The sequence below is a fragment of the Aulostomus chinensis genome, chromosome 10 (assembly GCF_037954235.1).
Source record: "Aulostomus chinensis isolate RoL2024-O1b breed Wild chromosome 10, RoL_Achi_v1.0, whole genome shotgun sequence".
Taxonomy (NCBI): domain Eukaryota; kingdom Metazoa; phylum Chordata; class Actinopteri; order Syngnathiformes; family Aulostomidae; genus Aulostomus; species Aulostomus chinensis.
Window position 1 is genome coordinate 123,888 of NC_141329.1, and position 24,905 is coordinate 148,792.

The 24,905-nt window shown below is 40.2% G+C and overlaps 1 protein-coding gene and 2 pseudogenes across 2 annotated transcripts in view; 1 reads left to right on the forward strand and 2 right to left on the reverse strand.

Moving 5' to 3' along the window:
* The window catches only part of LOC147253966 (D(2)-like dopamine receptor), a 56,692-nt gene that overhangs the window by 15,391 nt on the left and 16,396 nt on the right, over window positions 1-24,905 (reverse strand). Inside the window, exon 3 of the mRNA XM_086215310.1 lies at window positions 1,207-1,316. Coding sequence (XP_086071436.1) covers window positions 1,207-1,316 — 110 coding nt within the window. The remainder of the gene's footprint in view (window positions 1-1,206; window positions 1,317-24,905) is intronic.
* LOC147253967 (uncharacterized) lies at window positions 4,898-6,051 on the forward strand (annotated as a pseudogene).
* Window positions 5,549-11,457, reverse strand: LOC147253968 (uncharacterized; annotated as a pseudogene). The gene is made up of 6 exons (XR_015118092.1): window positions 11,317-11,457; window positions 9,538-10,231; window positions 9,250-9,310; window positions 9,053-9,138; window positions 8,554-8,673; window positions 5,549-8,350 (listed from the first exon to the last, which is right to left on the reverse strand). The product of XR_015118092.1 is annotated as an uncharacterized LOC147253968 (transcript).

Here is a 24,905-nt window from a genome sequence, read left to right on the forward strand (position 1 = left end):
ATTTTTTTCTGCGTGCACAACTTATGGGATTCTTGCGACCGCTGTTTTTTTAGTATGAGATCCACGCAATTATTGATACATGAGGCCCCAGAACTGTGTTTTGCAATTCACTTGAAAATGACTACAGTGGTAACAAAAAAAACCTTACTCTAAGCTCAGACATATGGATCTCCCAGAAGTCATTGGTTGGCATTACAAAAATTGCCCCTTCCACAGCAGATTCAATGGTTTCTCCTAGCAGAAGTTGACATTCCGGAAATTTACTGCAGCACAGGGACTCAATTTCTGTTTCCATCGATGAATAATGCAAGCATTGGTACTACCACGCACATGTCATGCCACCTCAAGCCTTGAATGATGCTCTTCATCCTCACCAATTGGCAGGTCTTGCCTCTCAGCTCTTCCTCACTTCATTCCTGTCCGTACAGGGGGCCATGTACATCCAATTTCAGCAGAAGACTTTCAAATTCCATTTCTTGCATATGAGCCTGAAAGCTGTCCTCTGTCATGGTTGTATGCATGAAAGCTTCTCAGGTTTCTCTGCTCAGCAATGAAGTTGGTAGGCATTCTGTTTTCATTCTAGGGAGGGAGGTCCTGCCCCTTTTCTCTTTCCTAATTGGTGGGCTTAGAAAAAGCACAACTACTAATCTGTAGTTTTCAGCCTTAGCAACCAGGCAAAAATCTCCTCTGATGACATCAAATGATGTGTTTCACATCAGAGGAGATGTTCTCTCTGAAGAAGAAAGAAGATATTGGATAACTGGGCCCGGGAAAGACTGAGGGAATAAAAAATGCATACATTGTATTATACTGACAATTTTGTAACACTAAAAAACCTGGTTGATATTCAGTGGAGTAGGCCTTTAGTAAGTGCATGTGTATGACTTTGCTTTATCTTTCATTCGAATTTTCATTCATTTGAATAGAGATTTTGCTGTATTCATATATTCACTTATGTAACCTAGAACTTATCTGATATCTAGCAATTAGTACTGGTATGACTTCTGCACAAACATAAATAAAATACAGTGTTGTGGTGTCACACTTTGAGAATTAGAAAAAGCATCCAGTATTTAAATAGATGTTTAGACTTTGATGGTCATGCTCTTTAGAATGTACCACTTCACTTCTGTTATTCAGAAGCTTATGATTTTATTTGCAAAACTGTCAAGCAGGACCAAACTGTCTCTGAGGTGGCAAACTCACCGGTCAATACTGATGGCACAGAGATTGAGGATGCTGGCTGTACACATCATCACATCCAGAGTAACAAAGATGTCACAGTGGATCTTGCTAAAACGCCACTCTCCCACAACCTGGAAGACAAAATATTAGCAAGTGGAAGTTCAAAGCAACAGTCAACAGAACAAATCCAGTCCATTCATCTAGGAAACAGCTCCACGGCAGAAATTACATGTTTGCCTTCTGCAACAAGCGGTAATCTTCATGTTGTCTGAACTCCCATTTTGGAGATGTCGCAGCGAAAGACACTGTAGCTGCATTTCAAAGCCCATTATGTAATACACTGCATTTACGATTTTCTGTTGTGAATCTCACTGCTCCCACTGTGTGTCTGGTTCTAAAACAGACACACAGTAGTAAATATTTTATTTGATAAGAATTTCAGACTAGTTTGAATGCTCATCACAGTGTTGTCAATGAACAACACACCTGAGCAATTCACACAACCTTACACTATCACCATTAAAGCTTTCTGCCATATACATTAAAATCACTATTTCCATTGAGAATTTTTTTATGCCATAATTTATATGTTGTGATGTTTGCACCCCCATGTCTAGACAGCTGCCAATATCAATACCAAGTAAATACTTACAATAGAAATACAAAATGCTGGTCACATTGGTCTGTGCTTGGACCAGTCCTCTTCACCCTGTACCTGCTTCCTCTACATCACATGATTAGGAAACACTCAATTAATTTTCACTATTATGCAGACGATACGCAGCTGTACTTATCAATGATCCACATGAAACAACTAAGTCAGCTGACTAAACTGGAGGCCTGTCTAAAGGATATAAAAACTTGGAGGACCCATAATTTCCTTTTATTAAACTCTGACAAAACTGAAGTTATTGTGCTGGGCCCAAAACACCTTAGAGACCCCTATCTAAGAGATACACTGTAATAAAAGGCTATAATTATAAAGGTACAAATTACCGTATTCTTGTCAAGTAATTTTCTGTAATATCATTTTACGGATGCTTTACCTGTACTTTGGAGGGCGCAATGCATTGTGGGAGAAACAGATCTACTGTTAGGAACACCACCCGCTGCTCTCTCTCTCTGCTGCCAGGCATCAAAGTCGCATAAAAGTCTTGAGTTGGATGGGAATTGCACTTTTGTGGTAAATGCTATAATTAATAACACAGTTTTTCTTAATTAATCAGTTCTCAGTTAATCGAATTGTCTTTGTATATAGTTTATTTTAATCAGTAGCATGTATTAAGTTTTAGCAGTTTTGTATACACAGCGACATGTTCACTGAAAATTAGCATGAGAAGCTAGGCTGGGCATTGGTGAGAGAGAGTCTTGCTAACTCGTATTACCTGGCTATGACAAATGGCTAAATTTCGGGCGACACCTTGTGGCTGCTAATTAAGTGACTACAGAATATGACAACCAATTCAAGGAAATATAAACAAAAATACAACATATGATATAACTCAACACAAAGTTGATAACCTACATTTACTCCAATTTACTAAAATTACTATGATTATGAAATTAGTATTCTTGGCAGCTCTGGTTGTCACAGTCACAGCGGTGAGGTTGTCTTGTCTGGGTTTATTGTCTTGTGTTTAGCATAAAGATTGTGGAAGAAAGTTTTCTTTATTCAACTGCCTTGCTGATCATATGTCACAAACACATCCAGACAGAGGGATCAGGCAAACCTGGAACCAAAAGGTGCCCGTGCAGTTAAAGTGTTCCTTCAATTTTCACAGCAGAGAATACGTAAATTTGAAACAGCTCGTGTCTCACTTAAGTGACTACATACAGGAGGGTCTGACTTTAACGTGTCCCTTTGATGGATGTGGCAAGCGTTTTAATGTAAAGACATTTCTGTCGTCTCACATTTCCAGATACCACCGAGGGTGGAGTGCAACTCAAACAGCACCTGTTCATCTATGTACAGATCAGTCATTTGCAGACAACAGTTCACATATTGATGTAGATCAAGGTAACACAGGTGAAAATGACAAAGTGCAAGATGGCTTCCTTGAAAATCTAGCTCTTTTTTGCTTGGGTTTGCAAACCAAGTATTTAGTCCCAGCCTCCACAATTATAGACATAGTAAATGAGATAAAAACTCTGCAAGATATCCAACAAGAGTACACAATGGATGTTTTAGGGCAAAAAATTGAACAGTATGGTGTCCCACCTGATACATTAAGATGTCTGGGACAGAATGTATATCAGCACAGCCCTATGCATGAGGCCTTACAGGCAAGTGGGCCTTTAACTACATACCACTGCAGGCTGCAGTATTTCAAGTCACACTTTAATTATGTTCAGCTTATCGAAGTGACACTTGGCTACGATGAAAGAGGGTAGAGGTGGCACTATCATTAATGATCCATTACTGGACAGCCTCAGGGCAATGCTCAAAAATCAGCACAGTCTTAACCTCCTTGTTGAAACTGGTAGGCCTATTCATTGTGATTTCACTGATGGGCATGTCATCGGAATAAACTGCAATGTTTGTCGCAGACCCAGATGCTTCGAAGTAGCTAATTCTCTTGGATAGATCTGCCAAGCAAAAGCACAAAGTTTTAGCCGTGTATTTCACTCTTGGAAATTTCATCCACATCTCAAATCAACAGTTGATCAAATCCAGTTGGTTTTGCTTGGTACAGAGTGACTAAATATTTTGGAGTGGATAAAGTTTTTGGTGAGCTTGTGTCAGATTTGTGTGAACTGGAGGAAAAGGGCATTTCTTTTGAGGATAGGTATTGAAAGGCACTGTTGCATGCATAGTGGGAGATAATCTGGGCTCCCACATGATTGGAGGTTTTAATGAAAATTTCAGTTGTGCGGAGTATTTCTGTAGGTACTGTCTAGTCATGAGACCTGCATTTCTGTCCAATCCTCTAAAAGTTTTCACTCCTAGAGATCCTACTTATTATAATGAGTCTGTGCAGTTTCTGGAGAGTCATCCTGAAGTGACCACACATCAGGGCATTAAAGGCAACAGTGTTTTCAACAAACTGTCACATTTTCATGTCTGCCAGCTTGGACTGCCACCCTGTTTAATGCATGACTTGTTCGAGGGTGTTGTGGACTATGCCCTGGGAATGTATTTGCAGTGCTTAATTAAGAACGACAAGTGGCTTAGTTACAAGACACTACATGACAGACTCATTAATTTTAATATCAGAGGTAGGGATTTGATATTCTGTAATTTCTTCAGTCAAAGCTTTTTTAGCAGCACTACCTGCTTTCTCATTGCCACTCTACGGAGCCCCTGAGGGGACATAGGGGAGGGGAAAAAATCGGACGAAATTTTGCGGGATCTCGCAAAAAGATTGCGAGATCCCGCAAAAAAACGTTGCGAGATCTCGCAACGTTTTCTACTTGATAACAGCGTACATCCGGGTCAGTGAACTGGAACTAAAACAGAGACATAACAATGGAGTATACGTATCATCCGTGGGAGAAGTTTATTGAGTTTTATTTTGGTGTTGGCCTCACATATAAAGACATTAAATCAGTTCTTGGCAGTAGGCACGGCTTTGACATAAGCGAGAGACATCTGAAAAGATTACTCAGCGCGAGGGGACTTTCTCGTCGTACAGGGTACTCTGATCTTGCGGTCCTGGTTGAATTCATCAGCAACCAGCTACAGTACTCTGGCCAGCTTCACGGGTACCGGTGGATGTATGCAAAATGTAGAGAACATGGACTTCGAGCGAGGAAAGAGGATGTGCGGTTGGTGTTGAAGGAGCTGGATCCGAGAGGAGTGTCACTAAGGCAAATAAGACGCTTAAGACGACGGAGCTACTTTTCGAGAGGGTCGGACTTCATTTGGCACATTGACACCTATGATAAACTGAAGCCCTATGGCTTTTGTATAAACGGAAGCATCGACGGGTTTTCCAGGAAAATCATCTGGCTTAATGCCTACACCACGAATAGTGACCCAAAGTTAATTTGAGGCTATTACGTAGAAGCGGTGCAGCGTTTAGGAGGGTGTCCGAGGATTGTGAGAGGCGATCTTGGGACAGAAAATGGCTACGTTCGAGGCTTTCAGCGGCTCCTCGTCCCCATTCATCCAGGCGGCTCTGTGGATAGTTACTTGGAGGGAGCGAGCACCGCCAATCAACGAATCGAATATTGGTGGGGTTTTCTACGCAGCCAGTGTGTTGAGTTCTGGCTGTCCCTATTTCAGACATCAGAGACAATGGGTTCTTTGACAGCGGGTATCTGGACAAGGCCATCCTTCAGTTTTGTTGCATGGGACTCATCCAGGTGAGTTATTGCGTGTGTGAAGAAAAAAAGTCTGAGAGGAAAAAAGGGACGGAGAGGAGAATTGTATACACATGTATTATGCTCTATTTAAGTGTATGTATGTACAGTTCTTCCTAAATGCTTTTGTATTCTTTATTACAGGATGAGTTGGATGACACTGCACAGGTCTGGAATGCACATACCATCAGACCTTCAAAAAACATCAATGTCCCCAGTGGTCAGCCCAATGTGATGTACATATTACCTCAACTGTATGGGACCAGAGACTTCATTTCCCCTGTTGAAGATGAACATATTCAACTGTGCAAAGAGGAATGTGTCTTTCGCAAGGTGATACCATGCGATTTAGATGTGTATGAACTATGCAACATCATAATGGCGGAGTCCCATCTGACTCTACCCACAGATCCCTATCAGGCTGTGAACTTATATAGACACCTGAGAGAGGCCATCACTGCATCTCTGTAAGTCAGAGGCATCTTATTGTGTCCTGTAGGGGCCAATGTGTCAAGCTGTGGAGTAAAATGGTGTTTCTTTACTTACTATACTCTGATTTGGAGTTATGCCCTTTTTCGTATCATTTTCATAATGACAGCATGATCAACATCTTTTGTGTCAGTACATTCAATGCCTTGGTGTGGATTAGCTAAGCACAGTTCATTGCATTCTTTTCTTTTACTCTGTAAAACTGAACAAAACAAACCTTACAGAAACCCTGAAGCTGGTGTTTTTGCACTTGCATTTAAAATAAAGATTTTAAACGATAAATTGAAAAACGAGTCCTTAGTTGTTTGATACATAAAACTATAGTGTACTGTAATGTACTGTACCTGTAGCAAACACAGAAGACCCACTCAATTTACATGTATCAGACTTTTTTCTCAGTGAGCAGCAAACTAATGACAAATAAATAAATGAAATTCCACCTGTGATGGTCAACTCTGTCAATTAAATAACAGTAATCTTTGAAACCGAAAAAAAGAATGCTGCAGTAATTTTAAAAAATAAATTCAAAATATAAAATCCATGTGAAAACAATGGTGGTATACTATTGCAGTAATATTAAAAATATATAATTACAGGCAATGAAATGAAAGACTGAATACCACACAGTTCAGAGCATCAGATGTTTCAATGACAAAAAAAACCACATGAAAATAAAAATTAAATAAAATAGAATCAACTATACAATGAGGCCTGTTACTATTTTACCTTTTCTTTTACTCTGTAAAACTGAACAAAACAAACCTTACAGAAACCCTGAAGCTGGTGTTTTTGCACTTGCATTTAAAATAAACATTTTTAAATGTTAATTGAAAAACTAGTCCTTAGTTGTTTGATACATAAAACTGTAGTGTACTGTACTGTACCTGTAGCAAACACGGAAGACACTATTTACATGTATTAGACTTCTTTCTGAGTGAGCAGCAAACTGTCATGACAACAATTAACAATTTATAAATGAAATTCCACCTGTGATGGTCAACTCTGTAAATTAAATAACAGTAAACTTTGAATCTGAAAAAAAAGAATGCTGCAGTAATTTTCAAAGTTAAATTAAAAATATAAAATCCATGTGGTGGTATACTATTGCAGTAATATTAAAAAATATATATTTGCAGGCTGTATATAAAATGAAATGAAAGACTGCTCACCACACAGTTCAGTGCATCAGATGTTTCAATGACAAAATAAAATAAATGAAAATAAAAATAATTAAATAAAATCGAACCAACTGTACAATGAGGCCTGTTACTATTTGACCTGACCAGGATTGCACTCAAGTTCAGAGAATGTCCATTTCTAAGAAGTTGCTGGACAGGATATTGTCAAACTCTGTGCAAAACTCCAGATAAGAACTGTAAGTACATGGCACTTCGAGTGTAGCTCCACAAGTATGAGCAACAGGCCTTCTGTTGAGCCCAGTTTCAACATTAAAACAAATTATAATTTTGTCCACACATATAACAGAGGAACCTGTGCAGAAGCGCAGGATTTTCTCAGCTTTGGCTTGATCGGCATTTTTCACGTAGCGTTGGAGATGGTTAAAAGTCGCTTGTTCTCTTTGAGACAGCACCACCTGTGTTGTTTCAAGCAGCTGCACCACTCTTTTGCCTGTGGCTTTCTTTGACTCATACAGACTCAACACACTTTCCTTGTCTGGTAGTTTCAGCTTCACAAGTGACATGGGTGTGGAGAAGCAATCGATTATATACTTTGGCTCTTGAAGAATGGCTTTGTAAGCCACTGTTTCTATGGCAGACTTCATGGTGCTCCTTGGAGGTAGGAAATGGGAACCCATCCGTGTAAAAAGGTCGAGCAAGTCCTCTTCATCACTTTCCTCCATTGTGCCCTGGAGAGCCTTCTCAACAGCTGATCTCTCAATGGGAGGTAGGTCGTTGAGAAATGATGTCATCAAGATGTCTGTATCAACAGAGTCAATTCCACTGATGCATGCTAAAATGAAAGCCATTGATAGCTTCACTGGCATGACACCATGGTCAACAAATCCTTTCACCCAGATGTGCCCAACCGCTTGCCATTCAATCTCTGAAAAATCTGGCCTAAGCCTTGGAACTCGCTCTGTTTCCCCTTCACATTGTTCAAGAAATTGCTCCCAAAAGGCTGTGTACACCTCCCTTGAAACTCCGGCATCATCGATGGCTTTTTCATTAACAAAGTCCATCTTTAAAGTTACATTCATGATGCTGCTGTCCATAAATACAGTCAAAAGATCATCTACAACCTTTATCCTTGTAACTGAAGCACGTTGTGTGCTCTGTGGATTTCCTGGGTTGCTGGCTGATGATGAAAGCTGGCTGCTTGAATCTGAGGGCAAATCGAAATTCAGCCCACTGTCCTGCCAAAAGAACAAACGACACACATGACAAAAACAGTAGTCAGTGAAAAAAGCTAAGGTCAAAGTATCCTTTGTTTGTGCCAAGGTCAAAATAGTACTGGATCCTATGTTTCTCATAAAGCAGCTCTCAACTCAAGCATCTTTTCATGAAGCCCCTAGTTAACCCTGACAACATTAGAGTTGCTTGCAGTGGTGTGTCTTACCTGTGTAGTTTGCACTGCCTCCTTATGTATGGACTGCTGCTCATCCAGTGTAGGCAGGCCATCATATGAAGGCAATAAGAGCTGTACATCCTGCATAGGTGCTCCACTCACCTCCACGCTCTTAAGAATAAAATAAGTTTAAACATTAGCTGACAGACACAGTGACGCTAAAATCTATGATGCGATTGCAGGCTATTATTTATAAAAGTATTTCTAAAAGAATTTTCTAATTAGCCTGACTAGGCAAAATCGGGAACACTCCAGAGATAGTGTATAAAAAGCCCACTTAGGTTTTGAGAAATGTAAAAAATAAATAAAAAAACAGGAATTAGGTCAAAAGAACTCCACAATCACCACACTCCACAACTATTCTGCACCTTGCTAAACCTAACAATTGCTATTTGTCTTAAACACAAACTGTGCATGACACAACACTATACATTGTAAATTGAAGTTCAAGAAAAGTATTTTTATATAGAACCTCAAAATAAAATGTTACCTCTGTGACATCCTCGACATAATTCCATTTTATAACCACTGTCTCCTCCTCACCAAGGTCTTCATCTGGATCCCATACAACTGTGTCTGCGTCGTCAAACAAGTAGTCTGGTAAACTATCCTCACTTGTGTTCTGCCTTTGGCCAATGTGACTATTTATAATGTTTGTTGGGGTTGAATGAAAAGGATGTGATGGACCTGGACCTTGTGATGTCTCAGACTTGGATATTTCCCTTTTCTTTTTTGCTATTGGTTGCATCTGAAATTTAAAAAAAAGGACAAAAGGCTTTAATGTTGCTGTCAGCAGTAACAGAAGAACCCTTGTTGCCTTGTACAGACAAACTGATCCAAAAATGTAAAAAAAAAAAAAGTATTAAGCTGCAACACACAAAGTTTATTACCTGAAGAGTAATCTTTGCGCAAATAATTTACATCTGTCCCTGTTAGTCTCTTTATTTCATTTATTACAAATATACTTCTACAAACCTGGGTGCTTTTGTCGCTGTCAGATGAATGTGAGTTATCCGGCAGATCTGTAATCAAATCATCTGAGTCACTGTGTGATCCATCTTCAAGCAGATCATTTTCTTCAGATGAGGAGTGATCTGTTAAAATTCCCTCTTTTGTGCAAATGTAAAATCTGAGTAGCTTCAGTTTGGTTTGTTCATACATTTGGCCAATAGTGCTATCCATGGGGATCTTGTTTCTTTTAAAATCACAGACATCAAATATGAAGTTATCAGCTGGCCCTTTCGTGGAGTGCCCATCTGGAAAAAATAGGTTCTTTCCTAATTCCATGACCTGAGCAACAGTTGTTGTTTTTTTCCAATGTGGCATGTCTTGTTCCACCACCATTGCTGGTCCGTACTTGACTGTATCCATTACTGCCAAAATGAAGCCATCCAATTTCAACCTTTCTTGAAGTCTTCTCGCCTGCAGTATTTCTTTGTCTGGCCATAGTCTTTTGGGGTTCATCTGGGGTACCACGCAGCGCTCCTTTTGTCTTCGATTTCATTTTCCGAGCCCCTATTTTATCTTTTAGTCTCTGTAAAAGAGTGTCTTTATTGGTGCTGCACTGTGTTTGTTGACAGAAAGATAGGACAGCTACTCGGTCACCATATGACATAATGTATTTTGCCATTTGCTCATCAGTCATGATGCGCAACACTGCCATGTCAACCTGCAAATGAGAACGAGAGAAAGATATATGTAGTGTCAATGTAGTGTTTCAGTGGTAACCAACCCCACTGGACATAGCTGGTCTTACAGTATGTACAGTAAGCAATTATACATAGAGATGCCAGATAGAAAGCTGGTCTACTTTACACAAATTCCATTATGTCCATTTTTATGAAGCTAAAATCTAGTTTAGCCTTGTAAGTGACATCCCATTTATTTATTCACATATATATTTATTTATGTATCAGAAAAGCGTTCATGCTAATACTTCACTAAAAGACAGTGCTCTGTCAGAGATCTTTATCCAGTTGATATTTTTAAGTAGTTTTAGTTTAGGTCATTAATTAAATAATCTGCAAATGAAGATCAGATTGTGGTACAAGGTCTCTGTTCACTGGACCCATTTAACTGTACACACTGACAAGAGTTGCTTCTCTATATTACACTTTATGCAAAGCTCACTGGCTCTTTAAGCCACCTGTACCACAAAACGTGTTTATTATTTTCTCTTTACTATGATCACTGGCACAGACAGGGGTCTCCAATCATGTGTCATGGAGGGCCTAGTATGCAGGTTTTCACTTCAACCACTCACTACACCAGCTGATTTCCCCAGTTCCCTGGTCTCTGGGTGATGGTGTGATGATTAGTGAAATCAGCTGGAGTAGTGAGTGGTTGGAATGAAAACCCGCATGAATATTTATTTAGCCTTTACAGTACAACCAGCCATGACGTCAGCTATTACCATTGCAGCCAGTTTTTTTCTTCATTCAAAATTCATGGTATTGTCATCACTCACTTTTATTAGGCTATCAACTCAGCTTTCTGGACCGTTTCGAACTCTACATAGAGTACAATTCATCACCTGTGACCATAACGACGTAACGCAAATGTTGGCTGCCAGAGCCAACATTTGTCGCCCATTGCACCATCTGCTAGTAAAAAAAAAACCAGCAGGCTACTAGCATGACATGACGTTAGAGAAGGGACGCGGACGCGATGAGCGCTAACATTAGCTTAATGCTAGCGCAAAGCCACGCATCCTATGTTACTACATTAAGTTATTGAATAATTGTTTATATCCACCTTGTCTCTCTTCATCCGAATAATGTCTTCTTTTGGGACCTCTCTTGAGTGCAGGAACCGCTCCAAATCGTCCTCCATGACTGTAGCTTTCGCAGGTGATGTAGGTGCAGGTGATGGACATCGTTATGTTTTCTGCTTTACTTCCGGTTCACTGACCAGGATGTACGCTTAAGTAGAAAACTTTGCGAGATCTCGCAAAGTTTTTTTGCGGGAGGGCTCCGTACCACTCAGACCCACATGGCCAGGATGCAGCAAAAAAACACATTCAAACTCAGATTTTTTTAAATGTTCCAATTTTTCAAGTATTCTTATAGTCAAAGGATGATCAGTTTTTAAAAACTCCAGTGCTTGAAGACATGATCCAGAATCTGTGCAAATCAAAGAATACTGCTGATTGGTCTTTTCTATGTATTCAAGACTTAACAGCAAGGCTTGAGCCTCAGCTGTAAAAATAGAGCATAGTTCTGGAATGCGTAGGCCACACTGATTTGAACCAACTACTATTGCTGATGCCACACAGTTGTCCATTTTTGATCCATCAGTATAAATAAGAGTGTGGAAAGGGAAACGCTGCCGTACATCAAAAAAGCAGCTCTGATATTCATTTGGATGGGTTCTAAATTTCTTTCTGTGACTTAAATCCTTTGTAATATCAGGCTGTTTCAGAATCCAAGGGGGAATGGGGCAAAGTTGAGTAGATGTATGACTGTCCACATTAATATGCAGGTCCTCAAAAAAAGGTTTTATTTGAGTTCCAAAAGGTCTAATAGATTTTGGTCTGGTCTCATAAAATTGTAAAAATTGAGGTTGAAAAAGAGTAGAATAGGCAGGGTTGTCTTTGTTTCCTTTAAGTTTGATTGCATATTGTAAAGTCAGCTTCAGGCGTCGTAACTGAAGGGGAGGTTCATTTGCTTCCACATAAAGCCTTAGAATTAGGGAGGTTCTAAAAGCTCCAGAGATCAGCCTTAGTCCTTGGTGGTAAACAGTATCCAACATCTGAATATATGATTTTCTTGCAGATCCATAGACAATGCTCCCATCGTCCAAACAGGACCTCACAAGTGCTCTGTAAAGACATAACAGCACAGTGCTCTCAGCTCCCCACTTTGTTTTTGCCAGTACTTTTTTAATATCCAGCATTTTAAAACATCTTTTCTTAAGACATTTCATGTGTGCAATAAAAGATAATTTATTATCCAAAGTAAGGCCAAGGAATTTAACCTCCTTCACCACTTGAATTACTTCACCATCCATGTAGAGTAATGGATCATGATGTAATGGCCTTAATTGACAAAAATGTGTACAGGAAGTTTTTGATTTAGAAAACTTGACACCATTCTGAAACAACAATGTACTAATCTTGTTTATACATAACTGGAGTTGTCTTTCAATAACCCTCATACTTTTCCCTCTATAGCAGATGCAGAGATCATCGACATAAAGGCTGCAAAAAAGGTTTGGGCTAATCACCTTTACAATATTGTTGATTTTGACACTAAAAAGGGTGACAGAAAGTATGCTTCCCTGGGGAACTCCTTGCTCTTTTAAGAGTGGGATAAAAAAAAAAAGTAGTTCCAACTTGGACTTGAAAAAAACAGTTAAACAAAAAATTTGAGACAAATATGAGCAGATGTCCTCTGAACCCCATGTAATATAGTTCCTTGAAAATACCATATCTCCATGTTGTATCATAAGCCTTTTCAAGATAAAAAAAACTGTAATTACATGTTCTTTTCTGATAAATCCATCACATATGTAGGATTCCAGTCTGATAAGATGATCCAGTGTAGTCTTTCCTTTTCTGAAGCCACACTGATACTTATTCAAATGTCCTTCTGATTCAAGCATCCAATCAAGTCTATTATTCACCATTCTTTCCGTAGTTGTACATAAACAACTTGTCAAGGTGATTGGACGATAATTGTTGGGATCAGTATGGTGTTTTCCTGGTTTTGGAATGGGAATTATCAAAGCTTTTTGCCAGGACTTTGGTATATTTCCTGATTCCCTGATTACATTAAATATTTGCAAGGAGATGTAATAATGTACTAAATGGTAAACGTTTCAGAAATTGATAATTGAATTGCATCAGGGACCACTGCAGTATCATGGGAATTTCTTATAGAAGAGAGAAATTTGTCCATTGAAAAGGGTTGATTGTATGGTTCTGTATTTCCTGATAGGAAATCCAATTCTTTGAGCTCCTCTTTTCTGCGCAAAGCTTGAAATTCAGGATGACAGTTTTCCACAGATGAGTTCTTTTTAAATGTCTCTGCAAGTTTATTTGCTATGTCTTGCTTTGTTGTTAGAAAGCCATCTCTGGGATTTTAAGTGTTGAACTGGTGGGGTTCCTCCTTTGCTCTTCATCTTTTTAATCAAACTCCATACCTTTTTTGAAGATGCATTAGATGTAAGACTTGATACACACTTTCTCCAACTTTGTGTCTTGGTCTCATTTATGGTCCTACGTGCTTGAGCTTGGCAGATTTTCAATTTACAAAGATTTTCAGTTGTTGGATGCCTGTTAAAGACTCTCTCTGCTTTTTTCCAGGCTTCAATGGCCTTTTTATAGGCATCATCACACCATGGATTGGACCTATGATAAGGCTTTCCTGAGGTCTTAGGAGCAGTTTCCTCAGCAATTGTGATCAATGTTTTTGTGAAGTTTTCAACAGGATTTTCAATATTCTGAGGTATTTGACCAAGTTGGACATCACAAAGATCTTGAAAAAGATTCCAGTTTGGTTTTTGAGTTTCCATATTGGAGGTCTTAACTGTATGTCTGCTTCTGTAGATGATACTATCAGGGGGAAATGATCACTCCCACAGAGATCATCCAAGATTCGCCAAGAAAAATCAAGCAGAATATCAGGATCACATATGGATATATCAATTGCTGAATAGGATCCATGACTTGGATGTAAATAGGTGAAAGATCCATCATTCCACAAGCATAAGTCATTTTTAATAATAAAATCCTCTAGAGTCTTGCCCTTAGTATCTAAATGATTCCCTCCCCATACAGTATTATGTGCATTAAAATCCCCTAATAGAATGTATGGGGGAGGCAGTTGTTCAACTAGATTATCCAGGTCTTTTAGTGTTGCAGTTACGTTTGGTGGAATATAGACAGATAGATAGCTACCGGACTGAGGCTCAGGAGTGGACAGGAAGAGAGAACAGGGACAGGACAGCGAAGACAAGGGGGAGGGGGGAGACAAAAACAACAACAGCAATAGAAGAAAACAACAACAACAACAATAAAAAAATTGAATATTTTTTCAAGGACACATTATTTGATGATAGGTGAGTCTCTTGAAGACAAAAGGCAAGAGGATTAAACAAGGCAGCAAGATGCTGTAATTCAGAAAAATAATGTTTAAAACCACGGCAGGGCCACTGAATATTATGGCTAGTTATTGTCAGCTAGGTAAGACTGGAACAGGGCCTTTGCTCCTACTTTTGGGGGAGGGGCTTAGACTATAAGAGGTTGAGGTTTCCTTCATTTCAACATCCTTAGAATTTCCATTCTTGTTTTCTTGACTTGATTTAGATTGAGAAGTGGTACAAGTTGATTTCTTCCTCCCTTTTGATAGTTGGGAGAGATCAAGCATAGCTGAAGCTTGGCTGGCAGAAGACTGAGTGCCCTCGATTTTGCTTTTATTGGAAGTTGATAAATTTTTATTTCCACTAATTAATTGTGGTTTATCTTTGCTCATCCAAGTCAAGTCTGTTTGACAATTAGTTCTCTTCATAGCACGTTTAAAAACAGATGCAAAAGATTTTTGAAACTTATACGCAGGGAAGCCTTCCACCTGTTTCCTTGCTTCTGGATAGTTTATCTTCTTAGTGGCCCTAATTCTTTGAATTTCCTTTTCCTTGATCCAAACAGGGCAGTCTTTTGATGAAGCTGCATGGTTCCCTTGGCAGTTGCAGCATATTGGTGATCTTGTACAGGTAAGTTCATGTTCTTCTTCTCCACAGTTACAGCAGACTGGCTTATTTTTACAGCCAGCAGAGCCATGGCTGAATTTCTGGCAACTGAAACATCACAAAGGGTTAGGGATGTATTTATTGACAGGCACACTTAGGTAACCAATTAGGATTTTTCCTGGGTGGTCATGTAGGTTGAAAGTCAAGATATAGGTGCCATTTTTGATGATTTTATCTTCTCTTTTCAAAGTTATTCTCTTCACATGAGTCACTCCTTGTTTTTTCAATTCTTATACTATTTCAGCTTCTTCCATATCATGGAGATCTCTAGTACAGATTACACCTTTACAACTATTCAGATGAGGATGAAGCAAAGTCCGCACTGAGATCCCTGCTTACGCATTACAGTGCAGTAGATTATCTGCATGAGATTTTTTGGGGCATTCAACCAAGATCTGGCCAGATCTCAGTTTTTTCAACGTCTTTAACTGCCCCTGCTATTTCTGATATTCCTTTCTGTATTGCAAAAGAGGACAGCTTAGTAAGAGACATGTCTGATAACATGGATTCAAGAGCTATAAATTTCTGCCAGTTATTTTTAGAGGGAAAGATCAGTGGCATTTCCAAAATGTCATCCAAGTCTATTGGATTGATTATTAGCCATATTAATAGAGAGAGACAGAGCTGCAATTCTCCTCCAGGTATGCATCAAGGATACAGGGATGGTATACTCGAGCAATTTAAACAAAAATGTTCATATCACTCGATTGACCCTCAGCCAAAGCCTTCAATCAAAATAAAAGCATGGTTCCACAGAAATCCAGAGAAAACTTTGACTAGCTGATTGATTGGATATGGCCCTTCCAATCTCCGATCTAAGTGAAGTAGGAGCCAAAGCACTGTGTTGGACTTGTGCCAGCCGCAGAAAGACACACCTCAAGAGCCAGGAATTCTTCCTTCACTGACAGAGGTAGCAACTTATGGCAAACAAGTCGCCCTATTTGTCGCCTTTTACAATCAGGAAGGGGGTGCTGGGGACCTATTCTACCCCAGGTCCCCACGGGGCATGATGATGTGAGATGCTAATTGGTGTTTAAAGAAAAAGTTGGATCACAAAATGGGAATTTCAATTTGTGATTTGTTCTGATTTTGATAAATAAGTTCTGGTACCAAAAAAATTAATGTAACAATTTGCATGGATTTTCTCAGTAGAATGAAATGAAAAGAAATAAGTTGGCATATCGAAAATGTGTATTTTTAACACAATTGAAATTAAGTTGGTCTAACTTAAATAAGTTTGTGGAGGACAAGGCAAAACATGTTGCTTGTGCTAAAGTAATTGAGATGGCCTAACTAGAGAAGTCTTGTGGTATTTATTCAATACTAGCAAAGTTGAAATAACTTAAAAATATCCATGCAAAATGTTACATCAATTTTCTACATTGAGCCAGCACATCATTTGTTAGCATGTTGAACACCAATCCCAATTCTATTGCCCGTCTATGTTGTGGCAAATGCACACAAGTCCCAGGTTTCATCTTTCATACTTCAAGTCTGCTTCCTTCCAGTCCTTTGAATTAGGACTCATCATTGCTTCCTTAAGTGCACTTGGTTCTTTTACACTACAGACATTGACAAAGTGTTCAACAGTCACAATGTCAGCAAACTCATCATATCCATACCACCTTGGAGGCTTTCTGATCCTGACGCCTTCTCTTAAGGTGATTACTCGTTTTTGCCTACTACATACACCGTAGATGGATAGTTGGTGGTTTCTGATCCCGTGAGAGTCTGATTCATTGAAAATGACAACTCCTTCATTGAAGAGGAAATCCTGACAAATTAGAAACTTCCTTTTCTCCTTAACAAACAGGCATTGGCATTGGCTTGTTTGCATATCCCACAAAATAAAGCTTCATAGCATTCTAGTTCAGCTTTCTCCTCTCCATGTCTGGAACATGTGCATAGGCTATACAGCCAAACACTCTCATGTGATTGACGTTCGGCTTTTTGCCACACCATCTCTGGTAGGATGTCTCTTGGTCTCTTTTTTTTCAGCTACACCATTTTGCTGAGGTAAATGGGGTACAGACATTTGGTAGTGGATGCCTTGACACGTCTTCAAGAGCACTTCAACACTTATTTAACAGAGGGAGTGAGGGAATCCATTTCACAATGATGGAGGTGCAGTGGGCATTCCTCTCACCGCAGTTCAACAGCTGATTGATCTTTCACATGACAAAACGCATCAGCAATTACATTCCTGAGTGCCAGTTGAGGGATTCTGGTTGATGATTACCCAAGTGATCTAATTTTATGCTAATTCCTGCATACCAGCCCTTGCTCACCAGAGGAAAGCCCACTGTGAAGAAGGTGAGAGTATGGCCTGAGGGAGCCATGTCTGCATTGCAAGACTGTTTTGACTGCACCAACTGGAGCATGTTCAGAGAGGCTGCAACAGACAATCAACACACCAATGTTGGGGAGTACGCAGCATCTGTGACGGGCTACATACAATGGTGCATGGAAGAGGTTACAGTCACCAAGACTTTCATCACCCGGGCTAACCAGAAACCTTGGATGACCAAGGAGGTGCATTACAACTGAGGGAACGCAATGCTGCGTTCAAATCTGGTGATGTGATGGCACTCAGATCAGCAAGGGCAAGTCTGAATCGTGCCATCAGAGTAGCAAAGCGCACCCACAGTCAGAAGATCCAAGGATTCTTCCAGGACCCCGGCAACACCAGACAACTGTGGCAGGGCATCCAGACTGTCACTAACTACAAAGGCACACCCACACCCCACCAGGATGACATTGGCTTCCTCAATGAGCTAAATAACTTCTTCAGAAGGTTTGAAACTCTAAATAACAACACTGCGAGGAAAGCTTCCCCCCACCCCGATGAACAGGCACTCAGGCTTGAAACCCCTGCAGTGCGGAAAGCCCTGAGGAAGGTCAACACACGGAAAGCTGGAGGCCCTGACAACATTCCAGGACGGCTGATCAAGGAATGTGCAGACCAGCTGGCCCATGTGCACACAGACATCTTCAACACCTCACTGAATCAGGCCGTCGTCCCCCCGTGTTTCAAGTCAGCCACAATAATTCCAGTGCCCAAGAAACCAGCCATCACATGCCTTAACGACTTTCATCCCATTGCACTCACATCCCCCATCATGAAGTGCTTCGAGAGGGTGGTTAAGGACCACATCATCTCCATACTCCCCCCATCATTCGACCGGTTCCAGTTCGCATACCAGCCAAACCGCTCCACTGAGGATGCTATCTCCACTGCTCTCCACCTGATCCTGGAGCACCTGGAGGAGAAGAACACCCACATATGAATGCTGTTCCTGGACTTCAGCTCAGCTTTCAATACGATCATCCCCCAGGACCTGGTATGCAAATTGGAGCCCCTGGGCTTCAAGACCTCCCTGTGCAACTGGCTGCTGGACTTCCTCACCGACAGAACCCAGTCTGTCCGAGTGGGTAACAACGCATCCAGTGTCGTCTCCCTGAACACCGGCTCCTGGCAGGGATGTGCTCTGAGCCCACTGTTGTTCACCCTGATGACCCACGACTGTCGCCCCAGGTACAGCAGCAACCACATCCTGAAGTACGCGGGCGACACAACAGTTGTGGGCCTCACTCAGGACAACAATGAACTGGCTTACAGGGAGGAAGTGCAACATCTTGTAGACTGGTGTAAGGTGAACAACCTGGCCCTGAATGTCGACAAAAATAAAAGGAGATCATCGTAGACTTCAGGAGATCCAGACCCAGCCACATGCCCCTCCGCATCAATGGTACAGACGTGGAAGTCGTGAGCACAACCAAGTACCTGGGGGTGCACATCACCAACAACCTCAGTTGGTCACTCCACACCTCCTCCCTGGCGAAGAAGGCACAGCAGCGCCTGCACTTCCTGCGGCGGATGAGAAGAGCCTCCCTCCCCCCTCCCATCCAAACCACCTTCTACATAGGGACCATCGAGAGCCTGCTGACCAGCTGCATGTCCGTCTGGTCTGGTCTGGGAACTGCAGGGCCTCAGACCAGACGTCTCTGCAGAGAGTGGTGAGGACGGCGGAAAAGATCATCTGGACTAAATCTTCTTTAAACTTAACTGTGCTGCACATGGGTCCTTTCTGGAAGCGTGATAAGGGTATAAGAAAATGCCCCAAAAAAAAGACATGTATTATGGATGTGACTGGAAAAATACTACTTTTTTGGGTGACTACACATTTTCATCACACCGTTAACTTGTAATCCTAATATCAAAATGCAGATGTGCATTTGATAAAGGGGTCCCAGTTGAACATAAAAAAGCTTTGTTTTAAATATTTTCTATTTCATGCAGAGTCTGGGAAGGAAAAATCAGCGTTATGGATGTGACTTAATTCTGTTATGGGTGTGACGTGTCTGCAATGCACATGACGTCTGTTCGGGAAATCAACAATTTTAACCATGATAGCCCTTTGATCATGGAAAAAAAAAACTCTCAATCAGTTAAAACTATCTTTAAGTTCTTAGATAAGATTTAGGATGGCTGGTGTTTTGCTGTTGTATGGATTTCAGCATAGCCCAAATGTCAGCTGTCACAGTTAATTTTAGCTTTTCTTGATTGCAAAAGCTAAAGTAGTGAGAGCAGAGGGATCCATGTATGACATACAGGTTCAACTTATTTACCGCTGTAAAATCAATGCCTTTATTTTTGAAGTGCCTTTTTTATATTACATTACTTAATTGTTGCATGTTGAGGTTGACAGTTACATGGAATTGCCCTGCTGTCGTTGTTACCATAGCGGTGGACTTTGTGATTGCACTCTGTAATGGCATATTTATGCAGTTGGCCCTGGTTAAATTTTATATTCTTGGGTAATTTTACTTATTATGTAATATTTATTCTTATTTTAAAATTTCACATTGCATTGAAAACTGTTGTTCAGATGTTTTCCATAACATGAATAATTGTGATTACAGTTTTGATCAAAATAATCGTGATTATTAGCTTGTTTCCTCACAAATTTTTTTTTTTTTTTTTGCATGCTGCCCCCACATGGACATGAAATTACACCCAATATTTGACGTGGGACATTTATATGAATTGTTTGTTGCCTACCTTTGAAAATAAAAAGAAAGATACACAAGATATTTTGGGCAAATCACCTCATTATTATGTAAAAAGTAAAGCAATGCATAAGTATGAGATATACACATAATTTGGCCCTTATATCTCTATCGTCATTGATTTCTATCAGCATTTCCACATGATTGTGCATTGTGTTCACCCAAGTACATCAATGTGTGCTGTCTAATCATAACGATATTTTGCAACTGTTCTAAAAATACTGTAATTCTTTTAAACTTTTTTGCTTTATTTAGAAGTCCGATTTTGTGTTTTTAGGTAACCATACACACAGTCACTAGTCAGCAGATCTAGCTTTTTCAATGGACCTTTACTGTGTGTGTGTGTGTGTGGGGGGGGGGGGGTGTAACAATGTTCATTTTATTAATTTTTGGTAATGTATTATCCATAGACTTGCAAGCTGCACTTGGCCCAATATCTCTGCAACAGAATGTCGATCTGCCTGAAATTCCATCTCCAACACTTGGTCCCATAGAGGATTCTCCATCCCGGGAGACTGCTGTACCATGGCACAAAATGCCTCCAAACCTAATGCTTGCTTTACGTGAAAAGAAGAGACCAAAGCCTAAAGAGAGACAAGAGATGATCCTTATAGTTATTGACGATGTACGAGCTAAAGCACGTGGAAGGCCTAGAAGAGCAAAACTGTGGGAGATTGCCAAGAAGATTGTACAATAATATCCCTGCTCTTTTCAAGATAGAGAGATCAACGGAACCACAGTCATTGGAACAGGATACGATTCTGTCTTCATACAGCTAGAAAACAGACTTGAAAACATTAGTAGGCCATTTACCTTCAGTTCAACCAAGAGGCCAGCAGAAAGTGAAGATACAACAAGGAACAAGGAAACAAGGAAAAAGTCCACCCACTCAGATCGTCATGGATGCATGGAGTAGCAACCTGCTGTTGAGAATATACCAGAACTAGAGTCTAAAAAAGATGACTTGCTGAAGTGATTTCAAGACCCGCCAGCTTCAGTAGTCGGTTGTTCGCAAATTGATGACTGAAACATATTCCATCCAGCATGCTGCAATCAACAAAGGAAGCACTGTTACAACTCAACTGGAAGAGTGGCCCTTCATTTTTGAAGCTGTTTACATGTTTGACCACACGTGCACCCTCCTTGGCTTACCAGTGCAAACAAAGCTGGCAGAGGAAATGTCCAAAAAGTGAAAGGGCATCAAAGACTTCCTTGTCTCTAAGGGGATGAAGATGCCACCAGGTGAAGATCCAGTACAGCTGATCTCAGGCATGACAAAATTCTTCAAAGAAAAGCCTGATCTTCCTTTCTACCAAAGTGAGGTAGATTTGTGTTATTTTTGTTCCCCAAATATTAGACCTATGTCATTTATAATGCAACTATTTGTATGTATACTGTATAGGTTGGAAACATAGTTTATGACGTATGATATTTCTTTGATATTTTATTTCCCAACAACAGGAATCTACTGCTGCTGGACTGAGCATCCCAAGCACCCCTTGCATCCTTATCATGGCTATGTAGTCTGTATATTACAACATGTATGATATGGATTTCACTATAGTTTGTACTCTTTATTCTTACTCCTTATTTCAACGTCGTTCCATCGAGTCGCTAAAGAATATCATTACCTCTTACATTGTCCCTGTCATTATGTTTATTTTCCTCATCTTATCTTTCTTTGCTTCTTTCTCCATTCCTGTTTTTATCTTTTTCCTCCTTTATCCTTTTTCCTCTCATTGTTCTTCCATCTCCTGCTAACCATCGTCACACCTTCTAATTTTTTTCTCCTCTCATTCCTCACCTGCTTCTTTCTCTCTGCTTTGACCTTCTGACCTTTTCTTTACCTTCCACACCCTCTTCCTCCTAGAGTTCTTCTCTCCTTGTTTTCAGCTTTTTTTCTTGTCTTTCCCTCCTGCTCTTCTCTCCCTTCTTTGTCTCTTCCCCTTCCCCCCTTTTCTTCATCTTTCCTGTCTGTTCTGTTTTCAGAAACTCACTCTGCTACTGGAGAAATTACTGTACTGTCTACAGCGGTCATATTCATGTTTACAGTGGATTTTTATGCCTCTGCCTACCAAAGGTGCTGGGCTGGAGGCATACTGTTCTCCAGTTGTCCTGCCATACATGAGTCCTTGCATCCATCTGTCCGCCAGAGATTTTTTTGTGTTGTTTGCGTGATAACTTTTGAACAGGTGGATGGATTTACACCAAATCTTTTGTGCCAACACTCTACTATAGGTACATGAAGAAATTGCATTTTGGATGCCAATGCTTTCAAGATGGCCGACTTTATGTTTGTGCCAAAGCTTGTGTGCTAACACTTTGGAGGCCAACACTTACAATATGCTTTGGTGTCGAGTTCCACCTGTTTTCATTTGTTGACATATTGTCTTATAACATTGATATGTTTAAGGTGACAATCTTTTCAAGATCACTGTGGACCAGCAAGCAGTCAACGACCACATTACCTCATTGATTGTGGCCCTGAGCTACACTTACAGTCTGTTTTATGTGTTGAACATAAAATATCCCAAAGAGCTGGCTCTCACTCTGGAGTTTGTACAAATGAAAGCAACTCTTAATGTTTGTTTATTTTTGGTCCAAGCAGCTTTGTTGTGAAGGCACCTATTCACCTTATTCTGTCCCGCCCACTTTCAAGATTTATGCTTTTGTGTTTACATTTCCAGTCGACTAGCTGTCATAATACAATGACACAGCAGCCCATCTCAAACGGCATACACATCTTTAGGGTTTTAAAGGAATTTGCCACCCCCAGGTCAGATTGAGCCACTCCCCGCAGTCCCTGGAGTTAGATAAGTGAGCAGAAGCATTTTTGCAGGTGACACAGCCATTGTCTGAATCTGGCAGCACTGACTTTAGCGCAGTTTAAGTAATGTCAGTGTTGTTATAAAAGTCATAGCCATTCCATTTTTACAAAAAAATGTTCTGAATAAGAGTGAATAAAAGTAATTTTAGCTATTTAAAGCATTTGTCAGTACTGGTCATAATTGGGATTTCAACCCAGTTCACTCAGTTTTCTTCAAAAATGTTGAAATCATTGGGTTTAACGTTGTCTTCAGTTGTCTTGTTAGGGTTCGTTGTCTGTTATGTGTTTATAGCAAACAAAAACATATCAGATCATACACTAGAATGTACTTGATATGGACTTTGTATGATTGTTCTTATATTGATCTGTTGATGTTTTAAAAGTGAAGTCTTTTTTTAAAAGTGTATTGCATATTGATAAAATATTCTGAAAATGTTCAGTGCTCAAGACATTTCTGTCCAAGTGTAGAAGGAAATAAATTTTAAATTCATGGGATTATTTTTTGGGGCTAACAGAAGTATCTGTGAAAGAACAGAATTTACTGTAAATACAAAGAATTGTTTTTTTTATAATCAACAGAAGTACACGTGAATGAACAATAATTTACTGTAAATCTACAGAATCATCCGTTTTAGAATAAACCTAGGAGAACGTAACATAAACAGATAAATTACTGGTAATTTTCTGCCAGGACTTTTTTTTTTTACAGATTTTTTTTTCTTACAGCGTAGGTACCCTGGATGGCAACACCGTGGCCCCCCAGCACCACCGTAAGGAACCTAGGAGTTCTCTTTGACCAGGACCCTTCAACTCCCACATTCAACAAATCTCCAGGACGCCTTCTTCCATCTACGTAACATCGCTAAGATCAGACACATCCTGGCTCAAGAAGATGCAGAAAAACTAGTCCCTGCTTTTGTCACTTCCAGGCTGGATCATTGCAACTCCCTCCTACCAGGCTGGACTAATAAGTCCCTAAAGACTCTCCAGCTGGTCCAGAACGCTGCTGCCGTGTGTTGGCTAGAACTGGTAGCAGAGACCAGGTCTCTCCTGGACTGCTTCTCTGCATGGCTCCCTGTCAAATTCAGAACAGAATTTAAAATTCTCCTTCTAACATACAAAGTCTGTCTTTCCCCATGATCTGTCTTTGTCTCTGCCCTGCTCTCCTGCTCTCTTTCCCCCACACTGGTCGAAGCAGAAGGCCGTCCCCACTGATCCTGGATCTGCTTGACGTTCCTGCCTGTTAAAAGGAAGGTTTTCGTCGCCACTGTTGCAGGATGTGCTGCTGATGGAGAATTGTTGGGTGTAAATTCATTGAAGGAGTGTGGTACTGGACCTGCTCTACTTTTAAAGTGTCATGAGATAACTTTTGTTGTGATTTGGTTCTATATAAATAAAACTGACTTGACATACCTCACAAGTTCACAAAATTCAGTCATAATTGGAACCATAACTTTAACGTGCTCTAGAATGATAGTTTAAAAGTATGACTATTAATGTAAGAATTCAGGAAGGTTAGTTCCCTTTTAATGTTCGATTGCCTTTCTCTTTTTAAGGCAGCATGACCCACAGCCAGATGGCCAGAAGTGACCTCAGGACCACGCAGACAGATGGAAAAAAAAAAAGGAAAAGTAGAGACACTGGACAGTGTTTCTGGAGGGGAGACTCCATCCAGCTTTTTACTGATTTCCTAGATTGC